Source organism: Silene latifolia, chromosome 9, assembly GCF_048544455.1.
Source record: "Silene latifolia isolate original U9 population chromosome 9, ASM4854445v1, whole genome shotgun sequence".
NCBI classification, from domain to species: Eukaryota; Viridiplantae; Streptophyta; class Magnoliopsida; order Caryophyllales; family Caryophyllaceae; genus Silene; species Silene latifolia.
The window spans coordinates 25,643,127-25,665,210 of NC_133534.1; the positions used below are offsets into that span (position 1 = coordinate 25,643,127).

The window sequence follows — 22,084 nt, forward strand, 5'->3', positions numbered from 1 at the left end:
TTTTGCTTTTTCTTTGGGTGATGGCTCCTAATCGATTATGAATAATATAGTGGTGAACTAACTTTTATTCATGCCCAATATTTTCCTTGTGAACTTAAAAAAAATGAAAATCATTAGAAATGATTGAGCACTGAGAAAACTAGTTTTGAGACATACAGAGAGTAAAGTGCTCCTCATAAAGTCTTAATCACATTTAATTTAAATCTCATAGATACAATGACATCATTACCCATTGCCTAAAAGACTCCCGCGTCTCCCATATATGAGCCTGTGATTCCTCACGCCCCATAATCAGCCACATGCTACTGGTACAATATACTCCGAAGACAAATAATAATGAATTTGGGTCCCGTAGAAATTGAAAAGTGGAAAACGTAAAATGAGTAGATACTAGATACACCCATCCATACTGATACTTCTAACTTTCAGTTGAGGTAATGAGGAGCTGGTAGGAAGTTTCTAGTTAAATTTACAAATCTAGGCCTATTTCAGTCATAACAAAAGAAATTTGGTAATTTGGCCAATTGTTTGAAATTTAGCTGCTACGATTCGACTACAGAAAAAACAGAATTCCACCAAGTAACATGAATGTGACCTATATAGAATGAACAATGAATATGCAGATTTTCTCTTATGGAGGTATAATTCTAAAACCCTTTTAACAATAAAGGCTCAAGGATACACAGGAGCAATCAACTCAAGGCTCAAGGAACTAAAATCAACTTTTCCCTATACGTAGCGCACATTCTAAATAAACTGCAGAGCTCTAAAAATAATGTCCAGTTTCCAATTACCTCTACACCAAAACTACAAAGTGCCAATCCGAAATATGCACCTTCAAACAGAACACGCAGTCTTGACAAATCAAACTAGGCTCATAGACATATCTGTCGTTAATATATATGTCATGGGATGTAATTGCTAGCTGATGCAAATCTCTGCACCAGCTAGAAAGCAAACTTTCCTGTAGTAGTGAACTTCCATTTAAAAGCTCTTCATTCCATATGAGATTCTGAAGGTCATAAATAATATTTACTTTCTTATTTCAGTTAGTTCGTTACTTTATTTCAAAAATAGAGAAGAAGAGGGAGATCATACTACTTTAGTACAAAGCTGCAGTACAGAGGAAATCTGACTTTGCCGCATGCGGCTGTGAGGAAATATAACTATGAAAGGAAAGCAACTAGCTATTAAGACTCAGAAAGAAGCTTTGATAACGACATTGATCAAGAAAAAAGATAAGGGTTTTTTGACAACTTAAAACCAGAGAAGTAAAATTTAATGAGTGGGTGAACATGTGAGAGGATCCGAACGAATTCTGCTTTCATTTCCCCCGTATAGAGCACTGGGTGGACACTCTTGAAACAATCTCATATAGAAAGCACACTAAAAGATGATTTCTACAATTTATGGTTCAGAGGTCGAAACCAGAATGATATATTAAGTATTAACAGTTCCTCACACAAAATCCAATAGTTAACAGCGATGTATGAAGTCTATGAATACTTATTACTGGAACAAAGACCCTGACTTAATAAACTAGAGGATCTTTGACCAACCAGCATATGAAACTTTTTATATCTCCCAGATCCCTTCTAGAGAAATATTTCACAACCACAATCATATTAGGAAGCCACACGACTGCTAACTACTAAGCCCTACCATCACCAAATACTAAACCCTAACATCAGTATACATTAAAGTATATAATTAACAACAATGATGAAAGACGAGCAGCAACAATCAATGAAATAAACAGATAATATAATCTAAGATTGTAGTATTAAAGCTAACATTAAAATAATGAAAAATGATCTTACCAGCAGCAACGATCAACGGCGATGAAATACAAGTGACCAACGACAATAAGGCGGTGGCCGGAGTACGAGCAAGCACTGACAAGAAGGGGCAACTGATAATTTGATTGAAAATAAAACTTGCGATGGTGATAATCAAACTGTGCGAAGGAAACAATTAGGGTGCAGTACGTAGAAGTGTAAACGCCAAGTTTTCATTTGATTGAATTAATAAGGAGAACGGTGGAGAACGGAGCCGTTCTCTTTGACAGATTAAGGAGAACGGTGGGGAACAAAGGGGAGTATGAAGCGGTGTGTTCTGCAGTTCTAGTTTTAATTAAAACGGTTGGTCAAACCAACCCGTTCTCTTTGTTTATCTATAAGAACGGTTCAACCCAATAACCGTTCTATTCAGAATTCATAATTGCCCGCCTAACATAAAAAAAAAAGAAAGAGAACGGTTCCGTTACCAACCGTTCTCTAAGTGGCGTTCTCGTAGCCTTAAATTGTAGTAGTGGCTACTGCCGCAAACTCTAGTAACCAGGCTCGATATGGATATGCTGCCACCAAGGGTAACCACGCCACCCGAGCAAGTATATCCAGCAGGAACGGTGGCCACCCAGCGTACGATCCAACCACCAGGGGTTTCACCACCATCAAGGATGCCACAAACGTACCCTATGGTACTCAATCATGTGGGATTAGGAGCACTGACTCCAGATCCCATACCAACAACCAGCAATACGCCAGTGGTACCAGGAAGCCATCCAGGGGAACAGTCAGCAAGAAACGCATATCCCGGGATGTGCTCCTATATGCCATATACTTCGGACAGCTAGTTCAGGCCTATTGTGAACTCAACACTATTACCTGGAAGCTACATGGTCCCTCCTTACATGTCAGGAGGAACACCAAATCCATATAGGGCCTACTCAATACCCCACAACCAGGGTATGGGGGTAGGAAGCCATGTAGAATAACAGTTGCAGGATATCAGGTCCCTACTCAGCAAGGTTCCAGGGTTACCACGTCCCATGGAGGTGGCAACCTCGGAGTGCTATGCGGATTCCCCCTTTATGGACAGCATTGCCGTCGTCAGTATGCCAAAGGGGTTCACCACGCCAACAATGACGTTGTATGATGGAAGAGAGGATCCGCTGGAGCACATCAACCAGTACAAACAGAAAATGATGGTGGTTGCAGCAATAAGGCCTGAAAAGTAGGCATGCATGTGCAAAGGATTCGGTTCCACCTTGTCAGGAGCCACACTCCAATGGTTTGTTAACCTTCCCAACAAGTCTATTTCCAGCTTCGCGGGGTTAGTGAATGTTGTTAATCAACAGTTTGCAAGCAGTCGCAAGCCAGGAAAATTATCCAGTGATCTATACCGGATCGTCCAGAGGTTCGAAGAGTCCACCAGGGATTATCTCGCCATATTCAACGTGGGAAAAATATCTATCCCTAGGTGCGACCCTACAACATCAGTCAATGCCTTCAGAAGGAGACTGCATCACGACTCTAATTTGCACAAAGATCTCACCAAGCACCCATGTGCCACCTTTGAGGAAGTCAAACAAATGGCAGAGGCTACTTATCGCCTAGAGGAGGATGAGGATAGGAGGGACCTATATGTAACAAAGTCGTCCAGTAGAAAAATCACAACAGAGAAGAAGAACGAAAGAGCCAAACCCTACAGCAAGAACATAGTGAACAAAGTCTCAGGAGAAACAGAGAGCACTGAGGCTCCTCCTAAGCTCAGCGAGTATGGATTCACCACTGGACTTGCTTGGTTATTGAAGGCAATAAGGGAACTAGGGTTGAGGGCCAGGTGGCCCAAGAAGCCTACCCCCAGGGAGAACGCCAGAAGAGATGCCAGCAAAAGGTTTGAATACCACAACGATATTGGCCACAATACAAAAGATTGTGTAGTATTACGAAAGGAAGTAAAGAACCTCTAGTGTGCTGGATGCTTGGATAACCTCCTCCCCAAGGGAGCGAAATCTGGAAAGGTCAATACTGTTGACTAGGCCCAACCATCCGCACCTCCACCTTACTCAAAGGTCGTGAGCGTCATCATAGGAGGGTCGGAGATATGTGGTCTCACTTATTCAGCAGCAAATCACCATGCAACCGAGACCAAAGGAGATAAACCAGAGTTGTCTCTCAGGGTAAGCAGACCGAATCTACCAACAATCTCATTCGACGAGGCAGACATACCTGATGAGGCAGAACACCACCATGACGCCTTGATCAATACCCTTTCTATAGGGAATTTCCTTGTTAAAAAGATATTGGTAGATACAGGAAGCTCTGTGAATCTATTAATGCTGGAAACCTTGAAGAACATGGGGTTCAGCGAGAAAGACCTGGTGTAGAAGGCAGTACCCTTGGTAGGCTTCAGCGGAGAAACTAAACAATCCCTTGGAGAAATAGTGATACCTACCTTTGCAGGGGGTATGAACAAACAGGTACGGTACTTGGTCATTGATGGTCCGTCAACTTATAACGTGATACTTGGCAAGCCTTGGATCCATGAAATGAAAGCGGTACCATCAACGTACCATCAGAGCCTGAAGTTCCCTACACCCTGGTGGGTACAGGAGATACGGGGAGATCAAAATGTCGCTCGGGATTGCTACAAGAACGCTCTGAAACCCACTGCAGCTGGTCCAAAGATAACAATTACGTAAAGCGTGCGTCCGGAGGGAGTATATCGCACCTCCCGGGAGGAACTCGCCGAAGTAGTCCTGGACCCACGTTTCAAAGAAGAACGATCTTTGGTAGGAGCTGATTGTGCAGGTAACATCCGTGAGCAGATAATTGAATTTCTACATACTAACATGGATTGTTTCGCCTGGTCCCATAGCGACATGATTGACATAGATCCAAGTGTAATTACACAATGGTTAAATGTAAACCCCAGCTTTCCTCCAGTCCAACAGAAAAGGCGGAAATTTGCCCCTGAAAGGAACGGGGTGATAAACCAGGAGGTAGATAACCTCCTGGCAGTAGGCAAGATCAGAGAAGTTAGCTACCCGGAATGGCTCTCGAATGTTGTGGTTGTACCCAAGAAGAACAACAAGTGGAGAGTATGTGTTGATTTCACAGATCTTAACAAAGCTTGCCCAAAAGACCCGTTCCCCCTGCCGCACATTGATTCCATGGTAGACGCAACAGCAGGGCATGAGCTACTTACCTTCCTTGACGCCTGGAGTGGGTACAACCAGATAAAAATGGACCCTAAGGATCGGGAGAAAACAGCCTTCAGGTCTGACAGAGGCTTGTACTGCTACAATGCGATGCCCTTTGGCCTCAAGAATACCGGTTCCACCTATCAGCGCCTGGTGAACAGAATGTTCAAGGAGGAGATAGGGAGAACAATGGAAGTCTACATTGACGATATGGTAGTCAAATCCGAGAAGGCAAAACAACACATGTCCCACTTGGAAAATACCTTCTCGGTCCTCAGAAAATACCATATGAAGCTGAACCCCCTGAAATGCACTTTTGGAGTCTCCTCGGGGAAATTCCTGGGGTACTTGGTGACGCAAAGAGGGATAGAGGCCAGCACGGAGCAAATCAAAGAGTACTCCGGTTAGAATCTCCTCAGAAGCCAAAGGACGTAGAGAGGCTCACAGGACGAGTAGCAGCCCTAAACCAGTTCATATCAAGGTCCTCAGATAGGTGCCGATTGTTCTATGATATCCTGAGGAAGAGCCAGAAGTTTGAATGGACGCGGGAGCATAAAAAGGCGTTTGAGGAGCTCAAGCAGTACCTAAGCACCCCTTCTCTTCTCTCCAAGCCAGAACAGGCAGAACCACTGTACTTATATCTGTTAGTAACAGAGGTGGCTGTAAGCGCTGTACTGGTACGAGAGCACGAAGGTATTCAGAAACCAGTATACTATATAAGCAAGTCTCTGTTACCTGCAAAGGCCAGGTACACATCTGTAGAAAAACTCGTTTTAGCACTTGCTACTGCTTCGTACAAATTGCGTCCCTATTTTGAGTCACATACAATTTCAGTCGTGACCAACTATCCCCTGAAAACCATAATGAGGAAACCCAAACTGTCAGGGAGAACGGTTAAATGGTCTGTCCACCTGAGTGGGAACGACCTGAAATTTGAACCCCGAACAGCCATAAAGTCCCAAGCCCTAGCTGACTTTGTGTCAGAATTTAGTCCCACCTCAAGAACAAGCCGACAGCAAAATCTTGACCCTAAGTGAGGCAAAAGAAGAGCAGGTATATGAATTATATGTTGATGGGGCATCCAATACGAAGGGAGCAGGGGTAGGGCTAGTCTTGAAATCACCTCAGGGGGAACAGATAATACAGGCAGTACGGTGTGAGTTCAAAGCAACGAATAACGAGGCTGAATACGAGGCCTTAATATTAGGACTCCAATTAGCCTTAGAAATGCAAATCAACCACATCAAGGTGTATAATGACTCCCAACTGATTGTCAACCACGTGAATAACGTGTACACGGTCAGGGATCCTAAAATGGTAGCCTACCTGGAAGTGGCGAAGGAGCTCAAACTTCGCTTTGCCTCCTTCCACATCCAGCAGATACCAAGGGACCAGAATGTTGAAGCAGATTCTATCGCGACCTTGGGAACAACCTTCACTCCAGGGGTAGTGGGTTCTATACCATTCATACATGTCATGAAACATGCCATACGCCAGAATGAACAACAGAACGCCAGTAAGGCTGCAACCACCCAGTGGACATACGAAGCAGGGATACTGTGTACTGCCACACCCCAGGAAGAAACTGATGATTGGCGCAAGCCTTACATTAGGTTGCTACGCGATGAGGTATTACCACTTGACCAGAAAGACGTTAGGAGCTTCAAAATGTAATCCTCCAGATTCGTACTCATTGATGGTATCCTATTTAGGAAGTCCGTGGCAGGACCCTACTTGAGATGCTTGACCATACAGGAGGCACAGGCAGTGATGTGTGATATCCACAGTGGTGATTGTGGAAATCACACAGGAGGTAGGAGCCTGTCCTACAAGACACTAAGGTAGGGTTACTTCTGGCCTACCACGAGGAAGGGCGCCATAGATTACGTCAAGAAATGTGAAGAATACCAAAGGCACGCCCCTATTAGCCATCAGCCAGCAGAACATATGCATCCGATCATCTCGCCTTGGCCTTTTATGAAATGGGGATGGACATTGTGGGACCATTACCCCGTGCTTCTGGAAATAGGACGTACATGCTGGCAATGACGGACTACTTCTCTAAATGGATAGAGGCAGGAGCTTTCCCTCAGATCCTGGAGAATCATGTGATATCTTTCATCAAGAGGAACATAGTCAGCAGATACTACATCCGTTCAGAAATCATATGTGAGAACGGGTCACAATTCATATCCAACAGAATGGAAGACTACTACGCCAGGTGGAACATCAAGCTGTTTAAGTCTACTCCTAGGAATTCACAGTCAAACGGTCAGGCAGAATCCAGCAACAAGATAGTCATGAACAACCTGAAAAGAAGGCTGGAGGAGATAGGAGCCAACTGGGCAGATAAGCTCCCCTTCGTATTGTGGTCTGATAGAACCACCTCCAAAGTGGCAACAGGTCAAACACCATTCAGTCTGGTATATGGGGTCGAGGCAGTTATTCCCTCGGAGGTGCAAGTACCAACGCATCGATATGCCAATGCCATCGAAGGGAGGAACCAGGTAGAAATTTCCAGCAGCCTGGATACCATTGATGAGCCAAACAACCAGCGCCCAAATCAGGATGGCAGACTACAAACAGAGAGCAGCCATGAGTTACAACAAAAACGTAAGACTGAGAACGCTGCAGGTAGGGGAGCTGGTACTCAAGAAGGTATTCCCAAACACTAAGAATCAGAGTGCGGGTAAATTCGCCTATAACTGGGAAGGTCCCCACCGCATAGAAGGCATCATGGGTAATGGGGCATACAAGTTGGAGACTATGGATGGGGAAGCTATCCCTAGATCCCGGAACATCATTCACCTTAAAAAGTATTATGTCTGAGGTTCCAGGTGCAAGACCCAGAAGTTCCACCTCCAGCAGGTACATCCCAGGACCCTTGAATCCCAGCATTCAGTACTCCAGAAACCTTAGAACATGAACTAACTTGCTAAAAGTGTCTTTGATTAAGCAGTTATCGCTTGAAGGGGAACAACCCCAGAACCCACTTTCTGGAGCTACAACTCACTCTCTCATGAGGTACATACAAAAAGAACTAATCATTTTATCCCGTATCGCCAGACTGTACCACCTGCGTTGGTCTAACAATAACATCTCTTTTGACAGCAGGAACAACTAAGTCACCTGGCAAGATCTTTCATTCTGTACGCACGTGCTAAGTCTCCTGAATTAAGCAGGTACTACTAAGGAAATGACAACTTATAACATATCTTTCAAATCCTTTGAGTCAAAACCCTTTTTCTTATTTTCCCTTGGTGTCAACTTCACAGGTGTCACAAGGAGCAAAATGTGGAAGCAGCGTACTTAGTATTTCAAAAGGCCAAAATAAAACTCTATTTCTTTGAAGTTGTTGTAAAAATTCTGGGGGAACACACTTTGTGCTCCCTAAAATATTTTGGATTTATGAAATTGCTTCCATTTTTAAGTTTATCGTTATTTTTGGATTGAATATGTATATGGCATGTTGAATATTAAGGCAATGTCCTAGTAGGCTAACTGATGAACAGGAACTAGCAAATTATTCCTCCTGCAGAAAGTACCCAATGTGCGCGTGGTCGAAACAGAGGGATTCGAGCATCCTGATGGACAGAAAGCTCCCTGAACCACCATAGGCACCTCAACAAGTACGAAGCCGGCACACAAACAGAAAGAACAAAAAAATTGCTAGCAAAATAACAGAAGGAACAAAACGAAAATTTCATAAACACCCCTCAAGAGGGGGAACTTGAAAAACAAATATTTTTGCCCCTCCTACGAGGCAGAAACAAAAGTACCAAAAGGTGTCAGGCACCAAGAGTTAGATTACAATGGGCCACCACACAGGGTGCCCAACAAAACATCAAGATAAAAGTTAAAATTTAAAATGCCTAAACTAGGCAGCAACAGCAAAATCTGGGGCAACATCAGCAGGAACATCCACAGGGATGTTAGGCTCCACAGTAGCCTCTCCTCCAGATGGACCTTCCCCTTCCTGGGCAACGAGGGCTTCCTCCCTGACCTCCTCAACTAACGCGACAGCTGGTTGTTCAGTCCTAACACTGGTCTCTCCATCATCACCACCCAGCAAGTCGTTGATGAGGCTGATGTCCGGCTTGACTGGATATGCAGCATTGAACAGCCGTTCCTCCTCAGCAAGGTCCCAGTTGGAGTGTTCACCCGCCTCAAACTCCTTGATACATTTGATCTTTGTTTCTCAGGTGGAAACCAATGTAGAGTCCAAGAGCAGGTGCTTCAGCAGCTCCACCTCCTTGTGAGCCTCTTCCATACGCCTTTCTGCCACCCTCCTCTCAGCATCTAGCTGTTTCTGGGCAGCGGCCTTTTCCTCGGCCAGCTTCTTCTGGGCAGCCACCTTCTCCCTCCTAGCCAGCGCAAAATCTGCCTCCACCTTCCCCAAGTTGACATTGAGGTTGTTCACTTCCCCTATCAATCTGGCAACCTCTCTGCGCAGGAACATGCCATCCTGCAAAACCTGCCAGAGGAACAATCAGCAACACGAACAAAATAGACTAGTAAAACGTAAAGGGAATTAAAAAGGTACCTGCAAGGCGCGCCCAGGAGCTTCATCTAGCACAGCAGGGAGGGGAGTATTTCCAAGAGTATGAACAGCAGCCAGAAGCAGTAACTATTCCATGTGAGGTCAGAGAGGTACCCCGTTAGAGCCATACCCCTTGGGAAGGCGGATTACAGTGGAAGTATTGAGCAGGGGTGGCCTAGGAGCCACTGCAGCCAGGGGAGCAACCTCAATAGGGACAGGCGTGCTAACCGGCTCCTTTTTAGCAGGGAGCGATTGCCTCTTCCTGGGAGAAGGACCAGAGGAGGCAGAAGAAACGTGCTTCCTCTTTCTATCCAGCAGGGAAAGAGAGGAAACAGGAGTATTCCCTAGTATAGGAACAGAGTTAGAACATAAACATAAAACGACCATATAGCAAGAACAAACACCCATGAAAAACAAAGCCTTACCAGACGACATCTGGAATTCGGCAGCTGGGGGTTCTTGCTGACTGGTGGAGGTACCAATTTCCTCTTACTCTTCTTCCTTCTCTTCTTCTCTCTCTTCTTCCTCCTCTTGCTCTCCTTTACTAATGTCAAGAGGCACGGAGGCAGATGCACCAACAGGGAAAGAAAGTACACCAGGATAAGAACGCGTTTCAATAGGGAGAGAAAATAAACGGCTAACCACGCAATAATCTCTTGGGGGAACTGGCTGCTTTAAACCTGCAGCAGTACACCAGTAAGAACATTAAGGTAAAAGAAGAACAACAAACGCTCAGAAACTAAAATTACCTTTAGAGGCCCCCCACTTATCAAATAAGTACTCGGGGGTAGGGGTAAGAGAATCAATCCTAACAAAGATGAATTTTGTATTCCAGCCTTCGTCCCTCACTTTGGGAGAAAGGATAACGCTAGGGTTGCTGCGGTCGCAGGACCTCAAGGTAATAAGCCCGGAAACAAAGGGGCCTGGAAGTATAGAGTAGGGCGAGGTCACCCAGACCAATCCCAGATCGTTATCCTCAGCAAGGATACAAAGCGAGACCATAACGCGCCATGCATGAGGCACAAGCTGGCAGATCGCCAACCTATAGTGGCGCAAGATCCTTTGCACCAAAGGAAGAAAAGGAAAAGACAAACCCTGGGAAAAAGGGTACTCGTACAGGCACGCCCAACCAGGATTATGGGTATTCGGCGACTCCCCAGGCTGAGGAATGTGTATCACGACCTCCTACCCAAGGCCAAACCTCTCTCTCACCTCCTCGAGGGGAGTGTCACCAAAGATGGAATCACACAGATAGTGGTCTGCGAGAATCCCAGAGGATTGGAAGGATTAGAGAGCAGCAGATGGACCCCCATGGGGAGAAGGAGGAGGAACGGTACGGCGGATGGACTTTTTGCCATGATTGCGGAGTTTAGAGGCGAAAAAATTAGGAGAGAGAATAAAAAGTGAGAAGTTACGTGGTGGATAGGGAGATTTTATAGGAGAGGGAGAGTAAAAGGGTTTTTAGGAAAGAGGTTACTAAAAACGGGAATAAGGGAAGTGGGAGGGGGATGGGTGTATTATAACAAAAAAAGAGGGAGTTAAGAGAAGGGGTTAGCAGGAGGGAGTTAAAAGAATGAAGTTATGGGAGGGAATTAGGTTGGGGGTAAATCGAGGGTAAGGAGACGTGGGGGAGGTGGGAAGTTACGGAGAGAAACTGACTGATTGGACCTCTAACGGTCAGTCTCAGTGGATAAGAGTGTAAGTGGGCTGACGTCAAGCTATGACATCACCACTACATGCAACATCCAGGAGAGAAGCAACTCCTAGCATCCATCGAGCAAGAACAGAATCTGGCAGTTGTTTGGGGGTAATTGTATGGGTAAAATACCCTCTCATTTTGTGGACACGGGGGGCCCACGGGGTCGCTTGGGAAAACAAGCGTTTGCATTTGTGGAGTCGCCACCAATTTATTGTGGAAAATTGGAAACCGTTCGAATACTTCGTGTCATGTCAAGACACAAAGTAGTAACATGAACACTAAGAACTCGTTACCCTTAGCATTCTATGTCTAGAATGACTCTCGTGGATACCAATGAAAACGGATGTTCACAGAGATCTAGAGTAAGGGCCAAGGGGTGAGGGTACGTATTAGGAAGCTCTTTTGATCGAACACCTAATCCCGCCCGCCTCGATAGCGGCTTCTACTAATGATTAGGGAAGTTATCTATACTTGATATGCTATCGATTATATGCATGCAATGCAACATCCATCGTTTTAAACCTAGCATGTGAGAATTAGCTATGTCGGTGAACAATCAATTAGCATACATTAGAGTCGAAGTGGGGAAATTAGATCAATTACATGTGAAAAACAAGTAAATAATCATCCAATGTGATAAATAAATAAATGCAATAATTAAAGTTACAATAATTACACTGGATTAATTGATTTACGTCAAAAATACATTTAAGACGGATAATGTGAGAAAAAGAAGAAAATCAATTAGGTTAGAAAATACGGACAGATTAATGGTGATAATACGGATAATAGCCGATTAATACGCAAACTAACGAATTTGGTCAAAGCAATAACGGAAGTTCAGAGACAGAACTCAACCCGGAACAGGCGCAACAATGCTGCGTCCCTTGGAAGAGGCGCAGTGGTCACTGCGTCTGTTCCTGAGGTGAGTTCTGGCTGTGAAGCCGGAACTGCAAATTGTTAATGTTCGTTGGTGATTTTAATGGTTGATTATCGATGATTGACTCGGATGAAAGTGATTTAACAGATTATTTACATATAAATTTGGGTCGTAAAAGCGATAAAACACGAGTTAAAACGGATTATAACTAATTATAAATGAATCATAAACAAGTTAAAGTTAATTAAAACGGATTAGGTTAAAATATGAAGATGGAAACGATGTGATAAACAGATGAAAACATGTACAAAAGGTCGAATCTCAAAAACTTGATATGAATGAATCGAGTCTCTAAAATCCGGGTATGATACTAATGACAAAAACCCGCAAATATTGATTATAAGGGATTTAAGTCGGATTTAAAAGGTGATAAATAATAAATATTAAAAATATGTTAGAATTTATTTTATACGAATGAAATAATGAAGAAAAGACGGAAAGACGAAAGAAAGAAGACGAATTAATAGAGAACAAAGGAAGAAGATGAAAAGCAGGAACTGCGGCAGCCTCAGGAAGAGGCGCAGCAAGTGCTGCGACTCTTCGAAGGGGCACAACAGTTGTTGCGTTTCTTCTCGACGTCTGTCTCCCGTTAATCCGTAAAAACAGTTTGATAAAAGGTTTTATAAGTTGGTTTTAAACATGCTTTCGACGTAAATCTTACAATAATTTATAATAAAAAAAATACAATAATAAAAGTGGGATTTACACCCTCAGACTTACATGTTTGACGAAACGAGATTGACTAAGTTAACGATTAGTGATTGCTCGACTCGAATGTACAATGAAAGTCCCCTCGTAAGAGGAATTAAATTAAATTGATTAAATTAATTGAGTGGAGTTGGTCAAATTGGTCGGTCATGCAAAACGAGGTTGGTACTCAGAAGGATCCGAGCTTACGTGGTCGAAAGTTCAAGCACGTAGACGCCAATAAGCAAGAGCACGGTCTTAGAATGCAAAGGAAGAAGAGAAGGGCGGACACTCGCGTGAGAAATATGAGGAACGAAGGTCCCTATTTATACTAATCACACGGAGGAATTAGGGTTTCGGTAAAACTTTGGAAATAAATCTCGAAAATATTTGAAAATACGCAGAAAAGAGCTGGGGAAGAGGCGCATCAACCACTGCGGCTCTTGGAAGAGGCGCAGTAGGTGATGCGTCCTTTCCCCAGAAGTTTCCTCATGCGGAAGAAAGATTTTCCGTGTTTCTGTTATGGAATTGCGGTAGATCTCAACTTCCTTATTATTTAAAATATAATTTCGGGATATATTTTGCCAAAAAATGAAAAGATTAAAATTATGAAATAGAAATATCCGGAATATTCCAGAACATTCCGACTAGGCATTTTAACGGTTTATTAGAAAATGAAGACTGTTTTTTTGACCCGGATTCCAAATGAACTCTAATTACTGTCAAAATGACCGTAATGGCGCGTAAATGACGACCAAGGGGTAGACACAAGTATTTGAGCTATCGCTTGATGATAAACTTACGAATTGTCCTAAATCGTTCCGTGTACCAAACATGCGGTCCAATCATCACCGGGCGGCTTGCAGGAGGTGCAGAAATGAGGTATCTAGAGAGCCCCCACTTTGACTGAGTCATCACCGGGCGGCTTGGACAAGGCGAAAGTCAAAGTATAGCCATCATGTCAATCGAAGATTACAACCTGACGACTATGGCGACGCAAGGCGGCTCAAGGGGTCTGAGCCAAGGACCTGTCGTCGGGAACATTTTAGAGTCTGTCGATTATCGGGGAGGGTCGTTTAAAGTCCATTAGACTATGTAAGGAGGCTCGCCAGCCATAAGAAGAAACCATACCTGAGGCCTCTTTCTCAAACTCTGAGAGGAAACAAAACGTAATATTGAAGGATAGCAGGGCGTCAGTAGAAACTGCCGGGTGGAATCTGCTCGCGTCAGTCTCAAGCGAACTCCGGGAAAAAAACTTGATGTTGAATCTGCTTGCGTCGGTCTCAAGCGAACTCCATGTTTCGAGAAGTGCAATCGGCTGTCATAAACTCTCGCTGGGAAAATAATTGAGGTGTGTCAAAACACCGTCGAAGAAAACCCGCTCGTTGTTGCAAGCGAAGTCTTGATAAAGTACTGCGACGATTCACAGTATGCTCGAAAATACGGGTCCGGACGAAGAATAAATATCAAACGGACCAAATATACGGTATATGATGTTTGTAGATACCCGTATCCGTCGATATTGGAATTTATAGAGAACCCGACAAACACCCGATGATGATAGGACACATGTATTCTTTAGTTGTCATTGTCATTATTTGGAGCTCGTTTTACGAGGTAGAATGGGCGTCGTCGATGAAGTATTTTATTATTTTAAATGATATTTAAATTAATGTTTTTTTTAGTGAGTTCATTTTATTAATTTAAATGATATTTAAATTATGGTTTTTTAGGTGAATTCAATTTATTTGATTTTATTTTGAATTTATTTTCCCAAGTTTATTTTATTGAAAATAAAATAAATATTTGATTTGAAAAATCATTTTATGAATATATTTGATTTGAAAAATCATTTATTTTAATGTGTTAATTGATTTGAAAAATCGATTTAAAAAGCGAAGAAAACTCGTTTTAGAAGCATGTTTTTGAGCTCGATTTTGGCTCGGTTTTTGAGCCCGTTTCCTTTACAAATTGGCACGAATCTCGAGTACACTAACCAACCTAAGCCTCTACCCATCCACCCTTGTTCGAACCCCCTATCCACGGCCCAAATTCCATCCCCAAACACCCCCCAATCAGCCCGCACTAAACCGAGCAGCCCCCTGTTTTGGCAACTCAATCCCGAGCCCAAAACCCGCTCCAAACACCACCAAGACCCGTACTCATTAACCCTAACCCATACCCTAGTATCCTACCCATATTATCCTAACTTAACCACCAAGAAAACCCCCCTCAAACCCTCACAAAAGCTGCTGGACAGCAGCCATACGGGATGAAGCCCGATTGCCTCTCCCTCTCTTTTACCCTATTTTAACTCCTTATAAATACCACCCCTTCACCATACATTCATTCCTCTAAGTTCTCCTGACATATGACCATCACTCACAAGCTTTAAACTCCAGAAACAAACCCTAATTACCTCCCAAAAACCCTAAACAAAACCGACATACAAACTGAAACAGTTTGTGTGTCCTCTTCGAAATACAATTCGTTCCTCCATCAAACCTCCATCAAAACTCGATTTTCTTGTTCCTAATTAACCATATAACATCCATCTACACATTAGACAAAGATTTACGAGCCAAATTGCCCTTGAGAGTACACGAAATCCCTCGAAAAAGAGTGTTATACACTCTGTTTTTGTGTTTGTTCTGTCTGTCAGATTCTGTTTGTGCTCGTTTTTCGTGCCCAATAACTCAAAACGAGCAGGGGTCGATTTAAGATCTCTGTTCTCCTCTCTTTCTAGTTTTCAAAACATCTTTTAAATCGAATTTTCGTCGTGAAACGAGGGAGATATCATCGTTTGAAAGTTGCTGTCCAGATTTGTCAAAAAACGCGTGTTGCTTTGTTTCTTCGTCGACGACGGCCTCTCGAGATAAAATCTACCATCGATTACGACCCAAGACGGTGTCAACGATACATGTAGGTTGAGGGTGCATCAAATCCTCCTCTTTTCCCTTTTGTTTCGTTTGTTTTATGTTTGTTCTTTATTGTCTTGTTTTTGTTTGTTTTTCGTTTCGTTTATCGTTTGTTTTAATTAACTATGAAACTAGTTAGTCCGAGTATGAGTTAAAGTACCACCATGAACACCCGCGTTGACTTGAGATGGGAAAAGAAACCGCTACATCAGTCGGTCGCACACCCCCGTCTCATTTACATATCCTCGTGTTCAAGGTAGGGCATAAATAAAACGAATTTCTAACTTCGTTCTTCGCTTTTGACCCCCTTGTTGTTTCGGCCAAATCGACATACCCTAGGACCCGTTGTATGCTAGTTTAACCTCTGATTGTTAACCTATGACGTATTTAGATGACATTAAATTAATTTAATAACCTAATTAGACACATTAGGGTACATCGACATAGCTTTAAAAATCAACTAACAATTCTGTAAATAATTGAGCGCATCTTTCTTATCGCCTGATTTCTCGCTAGCATAGGAGTGCGTGATTATCACCTTCCTATTAACACTCGACGAGTAAGCATTAATCTTATGATATCTGACCTAATTGGACCCTTTAGGCCGTGTTGAATAACACACTGGCGCGTTTCTTCTCAATCGATCAATTTGTTTTATAACTTGTTTTCCAACTCGTCTTCTAATCCGTTTTGCAATCATTCGATCTAACTAATGAACCTAACTTAGGAACTAGGTTGGCCTTGTCTTGGCCGTGAGGGTGGCCGTTGGTTTGGGCCGTGAGTTGGCCGTGTCTCGTGTCTTTCTTATTTCGTTTTTCCTTCCTTGCTTATCATTTGTTCTTTGTTGTTTTATAGCTTGTAATTTATAGTTTGCTTATCGAGTTGTAATCTTCGAGTTAGTCTTTTCTTTTATTGAGTCAAAACCTCTTCAAAAAACCTTAGTCTTGTTTGGTTAGACGGTTGTTCTCCAATGCTTGTAGGAGCGTAATAAACCGCATGTTGTTTAAAGCAACATGGCCCGGTTTATGCTAATGCATGCTTTGGCGCGTGGCCCTATGTCTAATTCGATGAGATTGAGCGAAAGCGCACATCACGAGGAGTGACCCAAGGCCGTGTGTCATGTAGGCCGTGAGTCACCCCTCTTGTGCACGGTTTTCTAGGCCAAACGGCCGTGTATCGCGTCGTGTGTATAGCTTTGTATTTAGATCGAGTTGTATCTTTAATTTGTTGTTGTGTCGGCATGAAATGCCTGGTTTGTAATAGGGTAGATCCCAACGGCTCCGCCATTCCCCCTAAGCCTTGTTTGCTTTCGTTTATATGTTGCTTAGATCAATCAACCCATATGCTAAATTACAACTTTGACAAAGTTAGTTTAGTTGCATCTAAAACGACATAGAAATTGTTGTCACATGTTAGGGTTAAAACAACGTTTGCATATCATACATCGTAGTAGCTATGACCTTGTTTGAAATCCATACTTGACTTAGTAGAGGCCGTTATTGACGGGCGGGGTTGGGTGTCCTTATGGGCTTCCCAACACGTACCCTCACCCCTTACTCAAGATCTATGGTTTGTAGATCCGTCTAAATACCATTGGATTACGAGAGTCATTCAAATCGAGTGATATAGGGTACAAGTCTTTATCTTTAATCACTCGTAGTCGATTGGCTTTATGCTTTTCGATGAAAGGTGTAAAGTTGACTTGAACGGTTCCAAGTTCCCAAAAAACTTGGTGGCGACTCTAATATGTCTTAATTCGATTCGAAAGAACCTCGAGTCGATTATGCCTGGTGTGGATCCCGCGGACGCAGTTCCCGAGGGCCTTGTCCACTGATTTGGCGACTCATTTGGGGAAAAGAGGACTAGTTACACTTTGTGTTTCTAGGGTCTTTTCCTCCGAGGTGAAACTTGAAAAGAAAGTGTTGGAAAGTAAAACATTACTCATAGTGCTACGATTCGTGCATAAACCCTTAAGGACTTGCCCGGGCCGTCCCAGCGTTTCTTCGTGATGCGTGGGGGGCGACGTCCGACTATGCTAGGAAGCTGCACATTGCTCGCTTCCACTTCGCCTCGCGTGGTTCTTGAGGGTGGTGACGATCTTCTAGGTACTTTACCTTAAGACACCTTGCTCTATAAGACCGCAAAAGGATGGAGGGCATAGACCTTCTTGTAGAAGACTTGCCGAGACTTAGAGATGTCTAGGAGCATACATCCTTATAACATGAGAATGACAATGTGCAATGTGTTTTCCCGAGTCTTGTTTTTTCGAAAATTCCCATGTCCTTTTCAAAACCGAACTTTTGAACAACTTATTTTCAAAATAGCACGGTTTTAAAAACGCGGAACGCTGCCCAAATAGGACTAGAATTTTCGGCCCAAAATAAGCTTTTGTAGCCGGCATGCTGCCCATTTCAAAACTCATTTTTTCAAATCGATCATTCGTTTTTCAAAATCAATCCAAAATGTTTCTCGAACCTCAACCAAGCATGAAATGCGTCGAGTCGTGTCCGGGTCATGGCCGTGTTAGGCCGGGTATGTTTCGTTCTAAGAGTCTAGAACACGACCTTGTTGGGTCACCCAAGCTCACCTCTTGGGCTTCGAGTCATGTTGGTCGACCTTTTGGTCTAGGATAATCCACAAAAAACGTCCACGCTAGGCCCTTTAGGACGTTTCACTCAAACCCATGGGCTATGTTAGCCCAATCACGGGTTTAGTCACACCAAGTCCAGTTTAGAATCGAGTTATGACAGTTTGAGTCATGTCGTTTTGTCGAGTCTAAAATGAACCGATGTCTAAATCAAACCGTGAGTCGAACCCTTGTTTAGTCAATCTCAAGTCGAGTCTTTGTTTGAGTCAAGTTGGGGTCGTGTCCTTAAGTGTGCAGGGGCCCTTACTTTAAATATTGACTCAGTACGGGGTTTTCTTGTAGAAAGGCCGCCAAAAACCCGACGTCAAGCAATGGAAGATGCTGTTAACAAGCTCACCGAAGCCGTGAACCTCATGATGACCCGAATGGATGCAATCGAATCTAAGCTGAGTGAAGATTCCCCTCCATCTACCCCACCCTCGATCGATCTAGAGAAACGGTTCAAGTTCATCAAGACCGTTTGAAACTCTCCAGGGGAAGAACATTCACTATGAGAATGCTAGGGCCTATGCCCCGATTCGGGATAAGTTGCCCACGAACATGGTACTCACCGACATCCCAAAGTTCAAGGGCATCAAGATCCATCCACCATGTTAAGGCCTATAAAGGGTACTTAGCACTGAAGGGAGTACCTGCTGACATGCTCTCTGAAATTTTTGCCCAATCTCTGGGTGAACACCCAAAGGCGTGGTTCTATAATCTTGACCTTAAGAACTTCCCTACTTTTGAAGATATTACGGTGGAGTTCTGTAAGCACTATGCTGATAATGTCGAGATTCAAACCAACATAAGAACATTGGAGGTGATGACACAGAAAGAAAAAGAAGGCTTTACTGAATTCCTTGCAAGATGGCGCGCTGAAAGCGTGAAATTAGCCAAGAAGCCTGACGAAGTTGAAATGGTAGATAAGTTCGTAAAGAATCTACGACCTATTTACCGCAATGCTCTGAAATACCAGAATTTTGGCTCTTTCAAAGAATTGATAAGGATCGGGATAAAGGTAGAAGATGATGTCATAAGGGCAGAGGCTGAAAAGCCGAAAGGGTACCAAGGGGCCTCATCATCTAAGGCCAAGGCCCCAGCAACGACCCATTTGGATGAAGCCATCAATCTCTTAGAAGGGCAATCGAAGAAGCCGCAGCGCCAAGCTCCTAGGGCATTCACCGATATCGGATGCACTTATACATACGCTCTCCAAAGGCTCATAGCCCAAGGAAAGCTGAAGCCTATTGGTCCAACTCCGGACCCTCCCGCTGATCAACAAGGCAAATGGTATAAACCAAATGCCTACTGTGCCTTTCATCAAGGGAAAGGCCATGATACTGAAAGGTGCTATCGACTGAAGCACGAAATCCAAGACATGATCGAGAATGGAACACTCCCGATCCCAACTGTTAAACCCAATAACATCACCAATCCATTTGGGGATCACGCCAACTTTGTTTCTGTCGAAGACAATGTCGATTATTCCCATCTTATCTGCCCATGTCACTTGAAAGGGGTGTTTATCGGAAAAATATTTGTGGATTGCTTTGAATTCTTGTCAAACCCGAAGAATGAAATTCAAGTCGGGAGTCTTGCTCTAGAATGTACTCCTCTCGTTAACGAAGTTAATAAAAGACAATTCGATTCACCGACCTTCATCATTGGCGTAGATCCTCAGAGGACTACCTCGGGATGGAGGCAGACCATCAAAGGGATCAAGGACAAGAGCCGAGCATCTAGGCCGACAAATTTGAACAAGAGAAAGCTCAAGACCAGATTTGAAAATTATGAGTCGGGATCTGTTTTCTTATCTTAGTCGAGTCGAGTCTAGGACTTTCTTTTCTTGAAGTTGAGTCATTTGTTCCACGATGACCTAGGGTGTGTCCTAGGAATCGTTCCTTCGAGTCTGTTAAGCATGTGTCATTCCAATAAAAGTTGCAGTTCGTTTCCAAATATGTCTTGTTTCCAATCCTCAATCATTCCGAAACATGATAAAATGCACAACACACTCAAAGGCATCCCTGGGGTAGAAATATGTCCCGTTTCAAAATGGAAGGTACACTAGGATCCCGTGTTTGATTCCTTTACCTATTCCATGTCTGGTGGTAGAAAACCTCCATCTGAACCAACGTTTGTGACAAGCTTTTAGATGATTCTATGACAAACCCGGACTAGCTCCTTGTTTCCCCTATCGATGATGGAAGGCAAGCCTTTTCCCCAACAAAATCATCCCATCTCGAAGAGAAAAGATATCAACCCGTTCTAACAAGGAATTGTTAGTTCCTACCCAAATTAATTGGCGAAGCCCAGTTTTCAAGGTGTATCCATTTATGACTGAGAGAATGAATAGAAGATCATTTTCAAAGAGAGAAAAAAGATGAAAAAGAATGAAAAGATGAAAAAAAAGGACGAGAAAAAAGCAAAAGAAAAAAAATGAAAAAAGATGAAAGAAAAAGAAAAAAAGAAAAAAGATGTTGAAGTTATTGCAGAACGCTTTTGGTTGAATGTCGAAGTTACGGAAGCCAGAAGTCAAGTCAAGTACCCATAGTTGAAGTTCAATGGGCGAAGCCCAAAATTTTAAGTAGTAACCTCTTTACCCTCTAAGTCCTTCCTGAGACAGTTACAAAGAGATAGTCGGGAATTTTGAGAATAATTCCGCTTGTGTTGTTATACCTAGCCTTTAGGGTCCAGACATGGAAATTTGAACCCACGTCATTTTCCAACCCATTTGCACTCGGGTTTCATCAAACCTGAGACACCCATTCCAACCACATCAGCAGCCATAGCCCTTGGCCTTAGCACCACAAAACAAACCTTCAGAATGATGGTTAACCATTCCAACTTGTTATTACCAAGCTCCACATCCCAAAAGATCCAAGCCTTTTACACCTAACCCCAAACACGTGACTTAACGGTACTTTACAGGCTAGAATGGGATACGACATGATACCATAGGTGAAACCTTCGAGTGTGTACACACAATCAAAATGCCAATTTAATGCACCTTGATCGAACTACGTCGGATTTGATTTCGCTCCACGCGAATACGTAGGCAGTCCTTCAGAATAAGGGATTCAATCCACTCATCAACCAAGTTGTCATCTTGTCGGTTTCTTATGGGTCCTAACCAAGTCCAAATGAAGCCACCTTTGTTTGAGTCGGTCTTAGCACTCGATGTAGGCTAGGATAAGGATATAGGTTCAGATGAGTAATGTCAAGTCTCAGAATGAGCTTTATCTAACGGTGTAAGCAAAGATGCTCAGTCAGATAGATGTGGGTTTGTGTTGGGAACAGAAAATATGAAAAACCCGCTGAAAAGAAAGAAGGCGTGGAAGAAAAATAGTAAAAGCCCGCTGAAAAGAAAGGAGGCGGTGGCAAGAAATGATGAAAACTCGCTGAAAAGAAAGGAGGCGAGGAGAAGAGTGACAGAATGTTCCCAACAAGAGTGATGTGTGATGTCTAAAGTGTTCTCATAAAATCAGTCAGTGTTTAGTGTCTAGGCGAAGCCAACGTTGTTGCTCCGTGAATTTAATCCACCTTGTCAATGCCAAGTGATCTTGATTCCCATGTGCCCTCGGGAGCGCGCCCATGTCATACGATATCTCCTTCCCAGTTCGACGACCTTGTGATTCCTATTTGCCATCTTTTGGCACCAGAATGGCCAATTTACATTTCTACCCC

At 43.3% G+C, this 22,084-nt stretch overlaps 1 protein-coding gene across 1 annotated transcript; it reads left to right on the forward strand.

Annotated features, from left to right (window-relative positions):
* Window positions 1-2,923: 2,923 nt before the first annotated feature.
* LOC141600754 (uncharacterized) lies at window positions 2,924-4,171 on the forward strand. The gene is made up of 3 exons (XM_074421001.1): window positions 2,924-3,015; window positions 3,106-3,739; window positions 3,824-4,171. The coding sequence occupies exons 1-3, from the start codon at window positions 2,924-2,926 to the stop codon at window positions 4,169-4,171; spliced, it is 1,074 nt and encodes a 357-aa protein (XP_074277102.1).
* Window positions 4,172-22,084: the final 17,913 nt, after the last annotated feature.